General features: G+C 38.6%; 1 protein-coding gene across 8 annotated transcripts in view; it reads left to right on the forward strand.

Moving 5' to 3' along the window:
• The window catches only part of Pde10a (phosphodiesterase 10A), a 487,897-nt gene that overhangs the window by 403,256 nt on the left and 64,562 nt on the right, over positions 1–20,079 (forward strand). For all 8 annotated transcript variants that reach the window (XM_074070673.1, XM_074070649.1, XM_074070664.1 and 5 more), the window contains 4 exons: positions 14,164–14,304; positions 16,001–16,156; positions 17,378–17,428; positions 18,276–18,334. In XM_074070673.1, the coding sequence (XP_073926774.1) occupies positions 14,164–14,304; positions 16,001–16,156; positions 17,378–17,428; positions 18,276–18,334 (407 nt within the window). The remainder of the gene's footprint in view (positions 1–14,163; positions 14,305–16,000; positions 16,157–17,377; positions 17,429–18,275; positions 18,335–20,079) is intronic.

Raw genomic sequence — 20,079 nt, forward strand, 5'->3', positions numbered from 1 at the left:
AATTTCCCAAAGGAGATTTTATTTTTTCCTCTAGAATTTAATCCCTGTTTAAGAATTGTTCTGAGGATTCCCATGACTTAAAACAATGGGAACTTATTTAGCATTAGAAATTAAACAGAAACCTTATGCCAAGTACTTTGTACAAAGAAAAAAGTCAAATATATTTATTGAATATTTAGAGAAGAATGTTTATGAAAATCAGTTGAAATATTGCTAAATCTCTGAACCTAATTCTTCATGATGGAAAATAGTACATAGTTAAACTGTGATGGTTTTTTTTTTTTTTTTTTTTTTTTTTTTGGTGGTGTTGAGGATTGATTCAGGGCCTCAGTTTGCTAGGCAGGTGCTCTGCCACTTGAGGCATACCCCCAACCTTTTTCTTGTTGGTTACTTTTGAGATAGGGTCTCTCTTTACAGCTGCAACCCACCTATTTGTGTTTCCCCTTGTAGTTGGGGTGAGAGCCTCAAACCACCAGATCTTCCTGATCTCCTCCTGAGTAGCTAGGATTACAGGCTTAAGCCACCACAGGCTGCCCTACTATGAAGCATTTTTATGTATTTTTGAGCATTAATAAATATGAGAATTAAATAAGTTAATTCATTAATTCATCCCTTTTTTGGTGATATTGGGGTTTGAACTCAGGGCCTCACACTTGCTATACTTGAGCCACTCCCCTAGCCCTTTTTACTTTAGTTATGTCTCAAATAGGGTCTTGTGTTTATGCCTAGCCAGCCAGGACTGTGGTGTCCTATTTACACTTCCCATGTAGCTGGGATGACAGACGCACACCACTGTGCTCAGCTTTTTATTGGCTGAGATGGAGTCGCATGAACTTTTTGCCTGGGCTGGCTTTAAACCATCATCCTCCTGATCTCAACTTCCCAAGTAGCTGGAATTATAGACATGGGCCATGGCACACAATAATTTGCCCCATTTTGGGGGATAGTGGCACATGGCAGGCACTGTTTTGCACACTGGAGATAGTTTCAGTGATTTAAAATTTCTTCCCTCTTGGGATTTACATACTTAACCATGGAGACAGAAAAAGAAAGTCTTTAAAGATGATACAGATGGACCATTTGCTAAACTAAGAACCCAAAGGAAAATGTTTAATGATTAAGCCTGATAGTATAGTAGGAATGACAAATTAGGAGAACATATTTATACTAAATGTGAAAAGCTAGATAAAATGGACAGTTTTCAAGAATATGTAAATTGCCTGTCTAATGCAAGCGATGGTAGAAAACTTAATAGCCTAGCACCCAGAAAACATATTGAAAGTTGTCTTAAACTGCTGCCTTTGCAAACATCACAGGACATTAATAGGCTGTGTTGAGCACCAGCTGTGATGGGGTATCACTCTGAACCCCACCTGTGAGGAAGCAGGCAGTCTGACTTCCTATTACTGCACAGTTGCCAGGGCTGTCCTAAAGGAAGGAAAGCCATGTGCTGGTCACACTGTTCAGAACCTGGGGCAAGAGGGACAATTCTCAGGAAGGAATTTAGCTTTGACAAACTTTTGGCTCTGGAGTCAGATAAGATAGGCAAGTTCTGATTCACCACTTGGTAACTGTGTGACTTTGGGAAGATTCTTAAATGTTTTAAACCTTAATCTATCCTCCGTTGGTTAAATGTTACATCCTAAATGCTGTTCCTTCATCACACCATTTTAAGCATCTGCTAGGTGCCAGAAGACTGTGCTAAACTGCTGAACATAGACTAAAAAATCATTCTTGTCGTCAAAGACTGAGAAAATCAGGGGCGAGACTGAGAAATCACACACACCAACAGGGACAGCCTGGGTGCTCTGGGTCATGAAGCTGGGGGACTGGGTCACCCACAAACAGAGTAGACAATGAGGACCGTTTGGACACCTCTCACCCCATGGTGAGTAGAGGGCAGAGGACTATTTTAGGAGAAAGGTAAGGCTCATGAGAAACCTGGAGCTGTTCAAGGAAATGGGAAATATATACCTGGCCCAGAGCACTGTCTGACATATGCAAGGTGCTTTTGAGACGCTTGCTGGACAAGAATATGCTTTCTGTGACTAAAGTTTTGCTTAATTCAACTTTTGTTGTTTTTCATTTTTACTAATTTATACTTAATCTCACATTCAAAGTGATATTTAGCATACTTTATAGTGTTATCATTGCAATTTTTCTTGGGTTATCAAAGAGAGTATTTATAAAAGTTATAAACTTGCCAGGTACTAGTGGCTCACACCTGAAATCCCACCTGCTCAGGAGGCAGAGATCAGGAGCCTCATGGTGTGAAGCCAGCCAGGGCAAATAGTTTCCAAGACCCTATCTCAAAAAAACCCTTTATCAAAAAGGGCTGCTGGAGTGCCTCAGGTATAGGCCCTGAGTTCAAGCCTCAGGACTGCAAAAAAAAAAAAGCTCTAAACTTTAGAAATCCTAATTATACTTTGAAATTTTAATTCAGTATAAGATCACTGGTAAATATCTTCCATATATGGATTATTCTTAAAATTGCCATAATTTATAGATTTGGTAAGTTAATTAGGTAGTTTATTTTTATCTTATTTGAGAACATTAGCAACTAGATGGCTATAAAACCTCTAAGCTACAAGAGACACTTCAGAAATAGCCAGTGTTTTCATTTTAGTCCTGAGGTAGCTGGGATGTCATTCAATTAAAATGGCGGTCCACGCTGACATTGTTGGTCAAGACCAAAGCCTTCTCCTGCGTCTGATTCCACAGACTCCCATCCCAAAGTTTTGTGTTTTCCACAGAGTGACTGTACTGTTTCTGTCCCAGTGCCCTACCTCTTTTAGGGGTACTGATGTCCCCGTTCCTGTTAATTGACTTTTATCACACAGAACTGAGAATACGTCTTGAACAGTTTTGTTACTTGGGTATAGATTTGGAAAAACAGGGAAGCAGAAGAATCCAGATTTTGTGTTTAGTGCATATATGTATTAGACAGCTCCTGGAAATAATCATTGTTTTGCAGCCTGTAGTTGAGAGCAATCGTGCGATGTTTTCAAGTGCACAATGAACTCTGGCAGGTTTATGTTTAAGAGTTGTGCGGTTAGTTACCCAAATGTCAGATTTGAGGTAAGGGTGACCAATTGCTCTTGCTCCACTTTTGACTTTCTTGCTATCCAGCGCCATCTAGTGCCTTGTAGGAAAATAATGGTAAGCCAATATTTTTTTTTTCTCTTAGAAAGTATTTTAAAAATTTAACTGGTCGAGAGTGGAACTCTTACCATTAAAATGAAGTTTCATGAGTAAAGTGATCTTTTAATTGTGTAGAGAAAAAAGGTGGAAGCACCTGTTTACCAAGTCAGATACTTAACTTAGTTGATGGGTAGCAATAGACCAGATTTCCCATTTCATCTAAAAATGGTGCTTTTATACTTGTGTTACTCTGCTAATTAGTCTACTGATTGTACTAGTCTACTCTCTTGTTCATGTCCCACAAAACTTATTTATGTCTCCAAATTTACTCTTCAGTATTTGAATGTTTTTTAATCCCTTCATTGAAGCCAAACCATTGGTTATGACTTCTACTGATCTTGTCTACCTTAGTTATTTTCCTAAGTACATAAAAAATTCACTGTTGTCACAAAAAATACTAGCCAGTTTGTAATGAGCTGAAAAGCTAATTCTTCCACATCCTCCCTGGCCTTTGGGTTGGTCACCTGTTTTTGGCAGCAGTCCCTGCTGTCTGGGAGGGGTAGGGGCAGGAGTCACGTGACCTCCACAGTGCTCAGAAGCCTCTATGGCAAAGTGGTGCCCTGATGCCCCAGGAAGGAGAGAGATGGCTGAGGGTTGGAACTTTGGGGCTTTCCCTTGTCTTTAGATCTAGTTTTTATCTCTAGCCTAAAAAAAAATGCTGTGCTAATAAAAGTTGTTTAGATTTGTACAAAATTAGAGTGGGAATTGTAGAGACCTAGTTCAGCACTGGACCTTATAAGTAAATTAGATATAAATATATGCATAGGAGTATTAATATTTTATGAAATATTGTCTGGTGATGTTCTCATTCATCCTCCTCTGAAAATGATCATTTTTGTTATCATACTAGTTTGACTATCCAAATCAAATTCTTACATCAAAAACTATAATTTTTTTGTTTGGGAAAGGACCATGTAGCCCAGGCTGGCCTTGAATTTGTAATCCTCTTGCCTCCTGAGTGCTGGTTACAGGTGTGCACCATCATGCTAAGCATCAAAAATTTTGTTGATTTATTTTGAAAATTAAATCCCCATTTTCTTTGTAAATTTCATTATAACTTATTCAGACAAATCATTTATTAACACATTAATGGAGACTCTTCACCAAGGGAAAATGCCGTTTGTCATGTAAATATTATTGCTAGTTTGAAATATTAAAGAATTAAGGCAAGACTTACCTTGCCAAATCACATAATGTAGTGAAAACCCAGTCATTACAACAGTGTGGTGCCCAGATAACCCAGTGATGGAGAAATGAGAATTCAAGAGCAGGCCCAAGAACACTTGGAGATGAACTGGCAGTTCCATCAGTGAGAAAGAGGCGACTTTCCCTTGAGTATTTCTATGCAGTGAAGGAAGATTCAGTCAACTCTGCCTGTTGCTGAAGCTTTACCCCAAATTTAGAGGTTCATTATAGACTTGTCTGTTTGCAATGATGGCTTTCTGAAATTTCATCCAACACAAAAATCATAAAGATTGTGCTCTCCCCATCACATAATTCCTACCAGTGACCGATCTTCAGTCAGAAACAACAGCAGCTCTTGAACAGGTAAAGTGTATTGAGGAAAAAGAAAAATGTAGGCTGACGAAGGAATATGGTGGAGATACTATTAGTCACGCATGAAAATGAAACAGTGAGACCTGGTGAAACTGTTCTAAGTGGAGAGCCGAGATAAAGGAGAATGATGGAGGGGTGAATCTGACTAAGATATGTTGTGAGCACTTTTGCAGAGGTCACAATGTCCCTCTAGTGCAACAATAATATGCTAATAAAAATACAAAAAAAAGATTCTCTTCACTAAGGTAAAAAAAGAAAAAGTAGGGAGTTGGGAATGTCATTCGCTATAGAGCTCCTGGCTAGGAAGCCTTGAGGCCCTTAGTTCAAACCCCAGGACTGCCAAAAAAAAAAAAAAAAGATGTTGGTCCTGGGGTCAGTCCTCATCTCTGCTTCTGCCTGAAATTGGGCTTTCATATTTCAATGTTTCAGTGTTCTGTTAGCAGTCGCTCTCAGGTGTTCATCAGAAACGTCTCTGTTTTATGAATCTGTAAGTAAAAATCATGAAGTCATTGGCAAAATAAGTATTTCCCAAAAATAAAAGAGAAAATCCAAACCTACAGTTAGAGTGTTCTAGAATGTTCTTTCCATTCTTGTTCACAGGACGTTCTTCTTTTAAGAGTTATCTAAACCACTCAATTCAGGTTAAGTTCATTTCCTGCATTCTGGTCCTTGGTAGAGAAAAGGAACAGTTGCTCAGTACCCTTTCTTATTGTTTGAGAAAATAATCAGCAATTCTGATGCTTCTTCAGGCTAACTACACTGTAGCCTTTAATTTCATTGTTGCTCTCAGTTCTTCCTGTTCTCCAACCGTTTTTGACTCTGCTCTCAATCTTAAAACTTGTGTTTGACCATTGGTAACCACTAAGGAGTCACACTTCCTCTGTGCCACATGTGTGCTGGAGTTACAGTAACCTTAAAAACAGCAGCACTGATTCCTAGCCTTTTTGAAAATAAATAAGATGAAACTGTCATTCATGATCTTATGTATACTTTTTCTGATGTGTGTGTCTTATATGTAAACGAATTAACCTTAATCCTTTTAATTTTTTTAATTACTTTTTTTGTTTTTTTTATTCATATATGCATACAATGTTTGGGTCATTTCTCCCCTCTTCCCCCACCCTGTCCCTTACCCCCCTCCCCCCCTCCCTCCCACCCCCTCGATACCTGGCAGAAACTATTTTGCCCTCATCTCTAATTTTGTTGAAGAGAGAGTATAAGCAATAATAGGAAGGAACAAGGGTTTTTGCTGGTTGAGATAAGGATAGCTATACAGGGAGTTGACTCACATTGATTTCCCGTACGTGTGTGTTACCTTCTAGGTTAATTCTTCTTGATCTCACCTTTTCTCTAGTTCCTGGTCCCCTTCTCCTATTGGCCTCAGTTGCTTTAAAGTATCTGCTTTAGTTTCTCTGTGTTGAGGGCAACAAATGCTAGCTAATTTTTTAGGTGTCTTACCTATCCTCACCCCTCCCTCGTGTGCTCTCGCTTTATCATGTGATCAAAGTCCAGTTCCCTTGTTGTGTTTGCCCTTGATCTAATGTCTGCATATGAGGGAGAACATACGACTTTTGGTCTTTTGGGCCAGGCTAACCTCACTCAGAAATATGTTCTCCAATTCCATCCATTACCAGCGAATGATAACATTTCGTTCTTCTTCATGGCTGCATAAAATTCCATTGTGTATAGGTACCACATTTTCTTAATCCATTCATCAGTGGTGGGGCATCTTAGCTGTTTCCAAAACTTGGCTATTGTGAATAGTGCCGCAATAAACATGGGTGTGCAGGTGCCTCTGGAGTAACAGTCTTTTGGGTATATCCCCAAGAGTGGTATTGCTGGATTAAATGGTAGATCGATGTCTAGCTTTTTAAGTAGCCTCCAAATTTTTTTCCAGAGTGGTTGTACTAGTCTACATTCCCACCAACAGTGTAAGAGGGTTCCTTTTTCCCCACATCCTCGCCAACACCTGTTGTTCGTGCTAATGATAACTATTCTAACAGGGGTGAGGTGGAATCTTAGTGTGGTTTTAATTTGCATTTCCTTTATTGGTAGAGATGGCGAGCATTTTTTCATGTGTTTTTTGGCCATTTGAATTTCTTCTTTCGAGAAAGTTCTGTTTAGTTCACTTGCCCATTTCTTTATTGGTTCATTAATTTTGGGAGAATTTAGTTTTTTAAGTTCCCTATATATTCTGGTTATCAGTCCTTTGTCTGATGTGTAGCTGGCAAATATTTTCTCCCACTCTATGGGTGTTCTCTGCAGTTTAGAGACCATTTCTTTTGTTGAGCAGAGCTTTTTAGTTTTATGAAGTCCCATTTATCTATGTTATCTCTTGGCTGCTGTGCTGCTAGGGTTCCATTGAGAAAGTTCTTACTTATACCTACTAATTCCAGAGTATTTCCTGCTTTTTTCTTTATCAACTTTAGAGTTTGGGGTCTGATATTAAGACCCTTTATCCATTTTGAGTTAATCTTGGTATAGGGTGATATACATGGATCTAGTTTCAGTTTTTTGCAGACTACTTACCAGTGTTCCCAGCAGTTTTTGTTGAAGAGGCTGCTATTTCTCCATCATATATTTTTAGCGCCTTTGTCAAAGACAAGTTGCTTATAGTTGTGTGGCTTCATATCTGGGTCCTCTATTCTGTTCCACTGGTCTTCATGTCGTATCATGCTGTTTTTATCGTTATTGCTTTGTAATATAGTTTGAAGTCAGGTATTGTGATACCTCCTGCATTGTTCTTTTGACTGAGTATTGCCTTGGCTATTCGTGGCCTCTTGTGTTTCCATATAAATTTCACGGTAGATTTTTCAATCTCTTTAATGAATGTCATTGGAATTTTGATGGGAATTGCATTAAACATGTAGATTACTTTTGGGAGTATTGACATTTTTACTATGTTGATTCTACCAACCCATGAGCATGGGAGATCTCTCCACTTTCTACAGTCTTCCTCAGTCTCTTTCTTCAGAAGTGTATAGTTTTCCTTGTAGAGGTCTTTCACATCTTTTGTTAGGTTTACGCCTAGGTATTTGATTTTTTTTGAGGCTATTGTAAATGGAATTGTTTTCATACATTCTTTTTCCGTTTGCTCATTGTTAGTGTATAGAAATGTTAATGATTTTTCTATGTTGATTTTATATCCTGCTACCTTGCTATAGCTATTGATGATGTCTAGAAGCTTCTGAGTAGAGTTTTGTGGGTCTTTAAGGTATAGGATCATGTCGTCTGCAAATAGGGATATTTTGACAGTTTCTTTACCTATTTGTATTCCTTTTATTCCTTCTTCTTGCCTAATTGCTCTGGCTAGGAATTCCAGTACTATGTTGAATAGGAGTGGAGATAGTGGGCATCCTTGTCTCATTCCTGATTTTAGAAGGAATGGTTTCAGTTTTTCTCCATTAAGTATAATGCTGGCTGTAGTTTTGTCATATATAGCTTTTATAATGTTGAGGAACTTTCCTTCTATTCCTAGTTTTCTTAGAGCTTTTATCATGAAGTGGTGTTGGATCTTATCAAAGGCTTTTTCTGCATCTATTGAGATGATCATTTGGTTTTTGTCTTTGCTTCTGTTAATGTGCTTTATTACATTTATTGATTTGCATATGTTGAACCACCCCTGCATTCCTGGGATGAAGCCTACTTGGTCGTGGTGAATGATCTTTTTGATGTGTTGCTGAATTCAGTTTGCCATTATTTTGTTGAGGATTTTTGCATCAATGTTCATTAAGGAGATTGGCCTATAGTTCTCCTTTATGGAGGTGTCTTTGCCTGGTTTTGGGATAAGTGTAATACTGGCTTCATAAAATGTGTTTGGCAGTTTTCCTTCCCTTTCTATTTTGTGGAACAGTTTAAGGAGGGTTGGTATCAGTTCTTCTTTAAAGGTCTGATAGAATTCAGCAGAGAATCCATCAGGTCCTGGATTTTTCTTTTTGAGGAGACTCTTGATTGCTGCTTCAATTTCATTTTGTGTTATAGGTCTATTCAGGTGATTAATTTCCTCTTGGTTCAGTTTTGGATGATCATATGTATCTAGAAATGTGTGCATTACTTTAAGATTTTCGAATTTATTTGCATATAGGTTCTCGAGTAGTCTCTGATGATTTCCTGGACTTCTGTGGTCTTTGTTGTTATCTCCCCTTTTGCATTCCTGATTCTACTAATTTGGGTTTTTTCTCTCCTCAATTTAGTCAGGTTTGCCAGGCGTCTATCGATCTTGTTTATTTTTTCAAAGAACCAACTTTTTGTTTCATTAATTCTTTGTATGGTTGTTTTCGTTTCTATTTCATTGATTTCAGCTCTTCTTTTTTATTATTTCTCTCCTTCGATTTGTTTTGGGATTTACTTGTTCTTGTTTTGCTAGGTCATTGATTTGGGATCGTTCAGTATTTTTAACATATGCACTTATGGCTATAAAATTCCTCTCAGGACTGCCTTTGCTGTGTCCCATAGGTTCCAGTAGGTTGTGTTTTCATTTTCATTGACTTCCAGGAACTTTTTAATTTCCTCTTTTATTTCATCAATGACCCATTGTTCATTAAGCAATGAGTTATTCGGTTTCCAGCTCTTTGCATGTTTTTTGTCTTTACTTTTGTTCAGTTCTAGTTTTATTGCACTGTGATCAGATAGAATGCATGGTATAATTTCTGTTTTCTTATATTTGCTGAGGCTTGCTTTTTGCCCTAGGATATGATCTGTTTTGGAGAAGGTTCCATGGGCTGCTGAGAAGAATGTATATTGTGTAGAAGTTGGATAAAATGTTCTGTAGATATCAACTAGGTCCATTTGATCTATTGTATATTTTAGATCTAGGATTTCTTTATTAATTTTTTGTTTGGATGACCTATCTATTGATGGAAATTGGGGTGTTACAGTCTCCCACGACCACTGTGTTAGAGTTAATATATGCTCTTAGGTCTTTCAGGGTATGTTTGATGAAATTGGGTGCATTGACATTGGGTGCATATAGGTTGATCATTTTATTTCCTTTTGATCTATTTCCCCTTTTATTAGTATGGAATGTCCTTCTATATGACGTTTGATCAATGTAGGTTTGAAGTCTACTTTGTCAGAGAAAAGTATTTCTCCTCCTGCCTGTTTTGGGGGGCCATTGGCTTGGTAAATCTTCTTCCAGCCTTTCATCCTAAGCCTATGCTTACTTCTGTGAGTAACAGGGGTCTCCTGTAAGCAACAAATTGTTGGATCTTCCTTTTTAATCCATCTTGTCAAACGGTGCCTTTTGATGGGTGAATGAAGTCCATTTACATTAAGTGTTAGTACTGATAGGTGTGTGGTGATCCCTGTCATTTAGTTGTCTTAGTTTTTTGAAGGTTTGATTGTGTGTACCTAAGTTGAGGTTACTCTCTACTTTCTTGCGTTTTCTTTTCCTGTGGTTTGGTGCTGCCTGTCCTTTCATGGTTATGTTGGGTTTCACTTTCTCTGTGCAGAATCCCTTGAAGAATCTTTTGTAGTTGGTGGCTTTGTGGTCACATGTTGTTTTAGTTTCTGCTTATCATGGAAGACTTTTATTGCTCCATCTATTTTGAATGGTAGTTTTGCTGGGTAGAGTATCCTGGGGTTGAAGTGATTTTCATTCAGTGCCTGGAAAATCTCACCCCACGCTCTTCTTGCTTTTAATGTTTCTGTTGAGAAGTCTGCTGTGATTTTGATGGGTTTACCTTTGTATGTTGGTTGTTTTTTTCTCTCTTACAGCCTTCAATATCCTTTCCCTAGTTTCTGTACTTGTTGTTTTAATGATTTTTTTCATTTTTTTTAAGCAGCACTGAGGTTTGAACTTAGGGCCTTGTGCTTGCCAGGCAGGTACTCTACCACTTGAGCCACACTCCCAGCCTCCCTTGTCGTTTTAATGATGATATGCCGTGGGGTAGGTCTATTTTGGTCTGGTCTGTTTGTTGTTCTGGAGGCCTCTTGCATCTGTATGGGAATATCTTTCTCTAGATTTGGGAAATTTTCTGTTATTATTTTGTTGAATATATTAAGCATTCCCTTTGCTTGCACCTCTTCTCCTTCTTCAATGCCCTTGATTCTCAGGTTTGGTCTTTTGATGGCGTTGGTGAGTTCTTGCATTTTCTTTTCACAGGTCTTGAGTTGTTTAATTAATAGTTCTTCAGTTTTTCCTTTAATTACCATTTCATCTTTGAGTTCTGAGATTCTGTCTTCTGTTTGTTCTGTTCTGCTGGATTGGCCTTCCGTTTTGTTTTGCAATTCTGTCTCGTTCTTTTTTCTGAGATTTTCCATATCCTGGGTCGTTTCCTCTTTAATGTTGTCTATTTTTGTCCTGAGTTCATTTATCTCTTTATTAATCGTGTTCTCTGTTTCACTTTGTTGTTTATACAGTGCTTCTATGGTTTCCTTTATTTCTTCTTTTGCTTTTTCAAATTCTCTATTTTTGTTGACTTGGCATTTCTTGAGTGTCTCCTGTACATTTTGGTTGACCCTATCCATTATCATCTCTATAAAATTCTCATTGAGTACCTGTAGTATGTCTTCTTTTAAATTATTCTTATGAGCTTCATTGGGTTCTTTGGCATAGTTTATCTTCATTTTGTTGGAATCTGGATCTGAGTATCTGTTTTCTTCATTCCCCTCTGGTTCCTGTACTAATTTTTTGCTGTGGGGAAGCTGATTTCCCTGTTTTTTCTGTCTTCCCGTCATTGTTCTTGGTGTTGTTACTGTCCCTGTACTGTGTGCAATTAAGTATTTTCTAGCTTGTAATAATAACAATGGTGATATTTAGAATGGAAGGTTGAGAGGAGATGGACAGCAAAGAAGTTAAAGGATAAGGGAAAAACAAATAAACAAGTAGAAAAACAAAACAAAACAAAGAAACAAACAAAAAAGTTTCAAAGATATAAACAGGGAGAGACAGTGTACTATTTAACCATAAGCTGAAAAGGCATTAGAGAGACAGAGAGAGCATTGAAAATAAAAAATAAAAAAATAAAAATAAAAATAAAGAATAAATAAATGAAATAAATATATATATATATAAAATAAAAATTAAAATTAAAAAAAAAAGCAAAAAATAAAAAAAATCTCCAAGTTCAAATGTAATTTTGGTGTTCGTCCCTCAGCCTCCAATCCTGGCGATGGTGCCTCAGATGTTGTTCTGTAGTTGTCTTATCAAAGGGGAAAAATAAAATAAAACAGAACCGCACCAAACAAAGAAAACCACAAAGTGTCCCAAGTTCAAAGCTTACAGGTGTAATTCGGTTGTTCTCTCATCAAAGGTAGGGAGAAAAAGAGAAAAAAAAAAAAAGAGTCTGGAGGCAGTTCTGAGAGTGGTATCTGCAGCTGTGGCTTGCCTGCCCCCTGCTGTCAGCCTGCTGTAGCTGGCGGCGTTGTTTATGCAGATCTCTGGGGTGAGCTTAGCACTCACCTGGTCCCACAGGCTTTGTTTGCTCAGATTTCTCTTGTGCGGGAGCCTCTGCTACAGGCTTTCCCCTTTCCAAGCACTGGGAAAGGTGACACTGCCCCCAAGTTGTCAGGCCTGCGTGTTTATTTACAGTTCACGTGGGAGGTGGGTCTTCCCCCCTCTCCTGTGCAGTTTTCCTCCTCGCTGCTTTTACAAGCTTTCCCACTCCTCGTTGCTGGGCCCTGCTGCTGCTCCTGCCTTCTCCAGCCGGCTTGTTTATTTACAGCTCTGTGAGAGATTCCCCTCACCCCCCATCCCCCGTGCTCAGGGCTCCCCGCCCTCTTTGCTACACGTCTTTTCTGTTGTTGCTTATTATTCAGTTTTTTTTCTTTTTTCCCTGGGTGGGGGTCGGTCTGTCCAGGGGGCTATGCTGCTCTGGCCCAGGCTTGTCTGTGGGAGAACCGTGTACCGCTTAGCTCACCTGGTCCGCGTCTTCCCAAGCCGTCTTGGCGCTGCCGTCTGGTGGTGGCACGGGAGCCCTCCTGGTTTCTCCGTTTAACGTGAAGTGGAGATGCTCTGCGCAGCCTGGAGGTGTGGAGGGGTCAAAGTTTTGCCTCTTCTCGGTGGTTTTTCCTGTCAGGTGTATCTCCAGTGTCTCTCCAAGATTTTACTTCAGGAGGCAAGCTTTCTGCTTCCTCCCTGTAGCCGCCATCTTGGAATCCTTCAATCCTTTTTATTTTTTATGTTTTTATTCCCCATCCCCCATTCCTGGAATAGTTTCAACAGGTTTCATTTTTCCATTTCATACATGAGTACATAATATTTAAACCTTTTTTAAAATAACTATTTAAATATATTTCCACTTGCATTGTACTTAATAGAAAATATTCCTTAAGCACAGTTCTAACTGTACTATGTATTTGGGAATTTAAGTCTTTTGAACTTAATTTTAGTCCTTTCTAATAGTGAGTCACTGAAAGCTGCCAGGTTTCAATCAAAGCACTCCTTTCTCCCTATTGACTTAGCCAAGAAGCTCAAGTTTGTAGGGTTTGTTTTCTTGTGATTATAAGGTATTTGAAGGAAGACTTTTCTGATAGTAAGAAACTTGAAAACCACTTAACTGTAAGGTAATATATCCATTTAACACAGTTCTCACCCTTAGTGCTACCTTAGTAATTGCAAGTATTATCAGGAACATGTTTGGGTGAAGAGGGTACCTGACACTTACTGTCAAAGGCTTTCACCTTGAAGTTTCTCCATTTAACATAAAAGCAAAGGGTAGAGAGAAGTTACCTGAACCTTAATGCTTTTGAAATGGATACCTAATCAGTCATGATTCTACTATGTCAAAACATTGCCTGCAAACCCTAGATGAACTGCTTAGTTTGGCAATTCTTATTTCATAGAAAATAATTTAAAAATATGATTGGATTTTGTCAAAATAAATGATCCTGATGTTTTCGAAAATGGACTTATTTTTTAAAAACTGCTCTCCCACTGAGTCATTTGAGAGGGAAAGATCACCAAGATTTGTCATGATTTTGCAGAGGACAGCAAATTTTCAAAAGTATTCTGAATCTATAATTCCAGTTTAAGCGATGTGAGTATTAAGTCTTAAAAATATAATGTTCTAAAAAAGAAGTAATGAAGATGAAAAATTTCACCAAATCACTTAACTCTTGGCTGCTGGTCTTATCTGAAGAGAGTGTGGTCCAGCACTGATTTATGAAACAATAAATAGGTCCTAAGTCTAGTGACAGGATCCATCTTTTTCTCATCTTGTTTTCTACATATCAAAATAGTAGGCTCTCTTGAGTTTTCTGTGCCTGTACCTTTACTCAGTCCTACTTTAAGCTGTGCCCTGTGTGTTTGGGAACTTAAGAGGTAATTCCCCCTCCTGCACTGTACCTGTCCAGTTTTATGTCTCTTCATGGACATGGCTCCCAGACTTCCCGTGGCTGTGACTCAATGTCTAAGTGTCTTTTGTACAGGAGAGCCCATAAAACACATACTTTTCTTCTTCCTAGAGTCTCTGTGTGTTCATACCACCTGGAATAAAGGGAGGACAGCCCAGGCTCATCCCTGCTGGGCCTATCACCCAGGGCACCACCATCTCTGCTTATGTGGCCAAGTCCAGAAAAACGCTGCTTGTAGAAGACATCCTTGGGGTAAAGGGCTTTTGATTCCATGAAGACTTTAACTGAAGTAGTTACTTAAGAAAGATGATTTGTCATTTTGCTCTTACAGTCTAAGCCGTTTCATAAAGCATAAAAATCATTAAAGCAAGATACAGATCGATTAAGTGACTCTGTATGTAAGAGTCAGTAAGAGCTGGATTTGAAGAGCTCTTATTTCAACATGTGCCAAAATGGTTAAATAGATAGATACAGATAAATTCACATGCACACACACACACACACACACACACACTTTTGTATTCATGCAAACTAAATGATTTCTGTTTCATATTTCAAGTCCTGCCAGGATGTACGTGAATGAGTGAGCTATTGTTATATGACAAACTACCCCAGATTTTGTAGGTATCATATGGTAGCTGCTTGGTATTTCTGATGAGTCAAAGTGCTGGCCAGCTGTGCTGATTGGGACAACAGCCAGCGAGGCCTGCTATAGACTGAGGTCTGCTGGCCATCAGTTGATGTCAGCTAGTCTCCGATGGCCTCTTCTCTCCATGTGTCTTGCACTCCCAACCCAGAAGGCTAGCCTGGCAGGGTCTTGTGATGTTGGAAGGAGCCTAAGAGGGAAGAGGAGAGGTGAGGTTCAAGCCTTTGCTTACATCACGTTTACTGTCCTCCCATTAGGCAGAGCAGATCACATGGTGAAGCCTGGACAGGGCTACAGAGAGACATGACAAAGTGGAGCCCTTTGTGCTGTGTTTCACAGTGTATACAAGCAGACATTTGAATGAAATGTCACTAGAACAGACTTTAACAGGGACAAGTACAAACAAATATATAGATAAAAGGAATTTTCTCTATAAAAGCACTAGAGTGGATTCTTGAAATCTATTTTTTTAAAAAATTATTTAACTTTGAACAAATCGGGTACTAGTTACTTTATAGAAAAAAGACAGAAAAAGAGAGTGAGGAGGAACAGAAAGGGTAAAAGTAGATGTTACAAACGTTCTTGTTTGAAAATGTTCTACTGTGTACGGAGGCTTTCAAAAGATCTGTAAATTACAAGTATAGAGTTACACTATTCTTGACTCATGAAAAATTCTAATTCGTTATCTAATAGCTTCCTACAGATAGTAGAAACTGAATAGAATTGGTGTTTTTGATTTTGTCATTTTATTTCTCTACACTTCCTTTGAGTGATTTTGCTGTAATAGAAATTATTAAAGTCAAAGAAACAATTTCCATTCTTATGATAAATAATTGATAATTATAAGATGATTGAGGTTCAATTAGAATGACTGTTAACATTCCCTTTTGTGTTATTTTAACTTTAAAAATAGAAAAGAAGACATGTCTCTGTATGCTTTCCTTCATGCGGTGTTTGGATTTAGAGGGGTTTTCTTGATCACATTGTATCTGTGGGGCTGAGGATGGCTCTGGCAGAGAAGGCAGGGGATAAATGTCAGCTTCTATGAAGATTTTGCATGAAATTAACATACTCCATTCATTATTAAGAGCTATTAAGGCAGTATTGGAGTACGGGTCCCATATTGCTGAAAACAAGCATTTTTAAACAAGATTTGTATAACCATCGTCATTTGGTTTTCTTCTGACAAGGACTGCCCATGTTCAATTACACATCTCAAGCCAATTTCTGAAAGAAGTGAGAACTATTACATGACAATTCTGTTTCTTTTATGTAACGTATGCCTCTCCCCTTTACTTTCAGGATGAGCGATTTCCAAGAGGTACTGGACTGGAATCGGGGACTCGGATCCAGTCTGTTCTTTGCTTGCCTATTGTCACTGCGATTGGGGACTTGATTGGTATTCTGGAGCTGTATCGGCACTGGGGCAAGGAAGCCTTCTGTCTCAGTCACCAGGAGGTGAGGTCGGAAGGCGCCCTTGATAGCACCTGTCAGGATTAAGTGCATACCCCAATGAGGACTTGAAGTCATAGTTTTGATCCTAATGCCCATGATTTTGAAAACTTCTTTTGTGTGGCAGTTGTTTATAGCAGAACCGATTAAATTAGAAATACAGTTTTTTCCCTGAAAGGAAGCATCTTTACAGTAAAGAGTATGCCATAGTGTGGATCAGGTAAAGCAGCGGGACCGCTTTTATACTCTGGCTGTCTTTATACCTTCTTAGAAGTGTCCTCCTCCTAGACTGGGTCCTGAGCAAAGTGTCTGGTGTCAAAGACACTAGGAAGGTGTGTTCTCCATGCTGTTCATGGAAGTGGAGTATGATCATTTGTACTGAACCCAAACTCTAAAATGAGCTATCCCTCACTTCCAGTACTGACGAGGTCCCTGCAGTGGCCTAGCCTGATCCACTTGCCTCTTGCTACTCCACACCACACCCCTTGCTACTCCAGCTGATCCTCACCCCTCCTCCACTCTGGACCCTTGGGAGTGGCTGATGGCTTCTGTTCAGAGGCCTGTGCTCTGCTCTTCCTCCCATGTGGAGACCTGTCCTATTACCTCCTTGGGAGGCACCTCAAGGTGTCCCCTTCTCTGAGGGTGCCTGCCCTGAGCACTTACTGCACACATTTATCCAGGGCTTCTTGTCCTCTGTCCTGCTCCTTTTCACCATGGCACCTGTCACTAACTAGTATATTCCACAGGACCCTTCCTTCCTTCCTTCCTTGTCCTGCTGTCTCCCCACAGGACGCTGAAAGCTGTTCCAGTTTTGCTGTGGAGGTGTTTACTGCTCTGTCTCCTGCAGCTAAAACAGTTCCTGGCCTCCAGCAAATATTTATTAAATGGACAACTAGTAAAAGGAACAGATAGTTAAAAAATTGAGAACCTGTCAGATAGCATATGCATAAGATTTTTAGTTCTTAGAAATACCACACAGTGATCATCTCAGGCCTTTTTAATAGAACTTTTTGTTAAACTGAAAAACAATGATTTTGTGTTAAAACAAGAAATAGCATTAAAATCAGTTAGATAGATTGGGGGATGCGAAAAGGAAGTTTGTTAATTTTTGGCACTTTGGGTTTGGCAAAATACTCAGCATAATGACCTGAAAATTCTTCATGTGGGAATGCCTCATGTAACTCCTAAATACTTGTTTTAAATACTCATATGGGCTGTGTTTTTTAGGTTGCAACAGCCAATCTTGCCTGGGCTTCAGTAGCAATACATCAGGTACAGGTGAGTCTTCGCAGCTTTGGGGTGTTTTATAGGGCCTTCCTAAGAAAGAACAGAAATTTTGAGTACAGCCTCAGGGACTGGAGTAGAGGTTAGTAAGTAAACACATTCTTTTTTTTTTTTTTTTTTTTGATATTGTACTATTTTGTTATTTCTAAAGTCTTTTATTTAAACTCCTGTATTTATTTACCCTCTCTCTTAAATATCTTACAATTAACACATACATGTAAAAGAGTCTCTCTCTCCCTCCTTCTCTCTCTCACCCCCTTCTCTTTCTCTCTCTCTCTCTCTCTCTCTCTCCCCCCTTCTCTCTCTCTTCCCCCTATCTCTCTCTCTCTCTCCCCCCTCACTCCCCCTCCTTCTTTCTTTCTCTCTCCCCCCCCCTTTCTCTCTCTCTCTGGTTGCATTTCAGGAGCCTCGTGTTGATGAGTTGCTGTGTGATAGGAAGGAAAGTGGAATTATAGGATAATAACCTGGGCCATCAAGTGTAGGTGGAATATGTATAACCCCAGTTCTTTTACAGTATGCAGTAATTTTGAAGAGTAGTTTGGGGTAGACCTCAGGTTTGAGTGCTGGGTCTAATACTGGATCTTGAGTAAAGATCTCAACTCCTTTCTGCCTCAGTTACCAAGTATAAACCCAAATCCAGGGGGGGTGTGATAATTAAGTGAGATAATAAATAGAAGATGCTTAGAACAGTGTTTAGCACATTTAAGTACTCAACAAATATTAACAGTTATTGATACTTTTATTACATTATAGGCCAAGTGATTGTGTTATTAATCATACTCTGTAAGTTTTATTCTTAAATAAGCATTATAACTAATAGTCATGACTTTTTACATGGCAGGTGTGCAGAGGTCTTGCCAAACAGACGGAATTGAATGACTTTCTACTGGATGTATCAAAGTGAGTGCTCATTTCTAGGGCTGCAGGAGCCCTTCCCTGATGGAGACAGATGCTCTCTGCTGTAGCCAATAACTGGAGGTCAATCTCCAGTTATTAAACAAGGAAGAGCAATTAGTCATGCTTCAGATTGTAGAATTAGATTATCCTCCATGTTCACTTTATAAGTGAGAGATTCCTGATGTACATGGATGGTCTTAATTTTCAATTTGACGTTCACTTAGTAAACAGGCTTTTAGAACATGTTAAAGACACTAAGTATTTTTTCCAAAATGTCTTCTCTGTCATTTTCTCACAATGTCAGTTTAAGGAATATTATTAGTGTGACTTTAACTTTTCTGTATATGGTATCTCAGATATCTTTTTGAGTGAAAATCTCCCCTGGGCTGGTAGAGAGAGCAATTATAGATATTTTTCAAATTCTGGGTTCATATTGGTTTTGCTTGCTAAGGGGAGATCTTTCCTGTACCTGTTTGCTGTACCAGTTTAATAACTGTCCTCATTTAACACTGAGACCTAAAAAAAGCTGCAGGCCCAATGACTTGGGGTCCTGTCCCATCTGTTTACTAAAGAAGAGCGAACATGTTCACTCCTGGCCACAGCAGCTCTGATGGGTACTGTGTCCAGCTCTGAGGCGGCACTCTGTAATTACCTGTGAGCAAATATTTGAATCTTCATGAATAATTAGTCTGCAGTTGCTAGTTCATGTTGCACTTGGTGTTTGACACACACACACACACACAAAAAAAAACTAGAGAAATGTGGAGTTGAAGAAGGTCCCTTTGGTCACCAAAAGCAATTAACTTCTTTCAAACAATCAAACACAGTGTCTCTAGGACATATGATTGTATTACTTCAAAACACATAGAAAGTTGTGCACTTTCTCTGGCTAGTGTATTTGTGTATTTTGTAAATGCCCCAAAGTCAGCTAAAGATCTCAGGTGACAGTTACTCCCTCTTACTTCCTTCATCATTTTCCTTATGTAGTGGACAGTGCACTGAAGTGTGTTGTATGTCTCAGTGGTTTTAAGCTAACTGATTTGTCTTTTTTAAAAGCTCATTGTTTATCAGTGTAAGTTTTCCCATTTGTGAGAACATTGTTAAGTTTGCATGAACCTAAACTGAAAGCTGTACACAGCCAGTCAGTCCCATGTTAAGAGCACTTTTTTACATTTTTCTATTAATATGTGCCTGTTGATTCAGTTCAGGGGGTTTGCAGCTAACATACATGATATACCTCCAAAACTTTTACTTGCCATTTATAATACTGAGAATCCATTTTACTTAAGTAATTAGGTCTTATTAATACTTGTATTCTGACATTTCTTCTCAAATGAATTACATTGCTTTCTTGATACAATTAAACTTGACTATTTTCAATTATTCAGTTATAATTTATATTTTAAACATATTGATGAGATGTAGCCAATTTAAATATCTTTATTTCAGATCAGAGTTATTGATGAGAATATTAAGTACAATGAACCCAATTTTAGTCTTACATAGCTTTCATTAAATGCTATAACCTTTTCTGTACTTTGGAAATGAGCAATAAAATAATTACCGAATGCATCCTCTGGAATTAGAGCCCTGGTATTAGGGCAATGACAAAGTTTTGTTTATTTCTTTAAAACAATATTGGTGGTTTCCACAACAGGACAAAAAATAAGATGATATCTTTATGTTATTTGGATGTACACAAATCCAGAGAATGTATTCAAAGATTAATACGTACTGTGATCTAAACA

This window comes from Castor canadensis, chromosome 1 (genome assembly GCF_047511655.1).
Source record: "Castor canadensis chromosome 1, mCasCan1.hap1v2, whole genome shotgun sequence".
Lineage (NCBI taxonomy): Eukaryota > Metazoa > Chordata > Mammalia > Rodentia > Castoridae > Castor > Castor canadensis.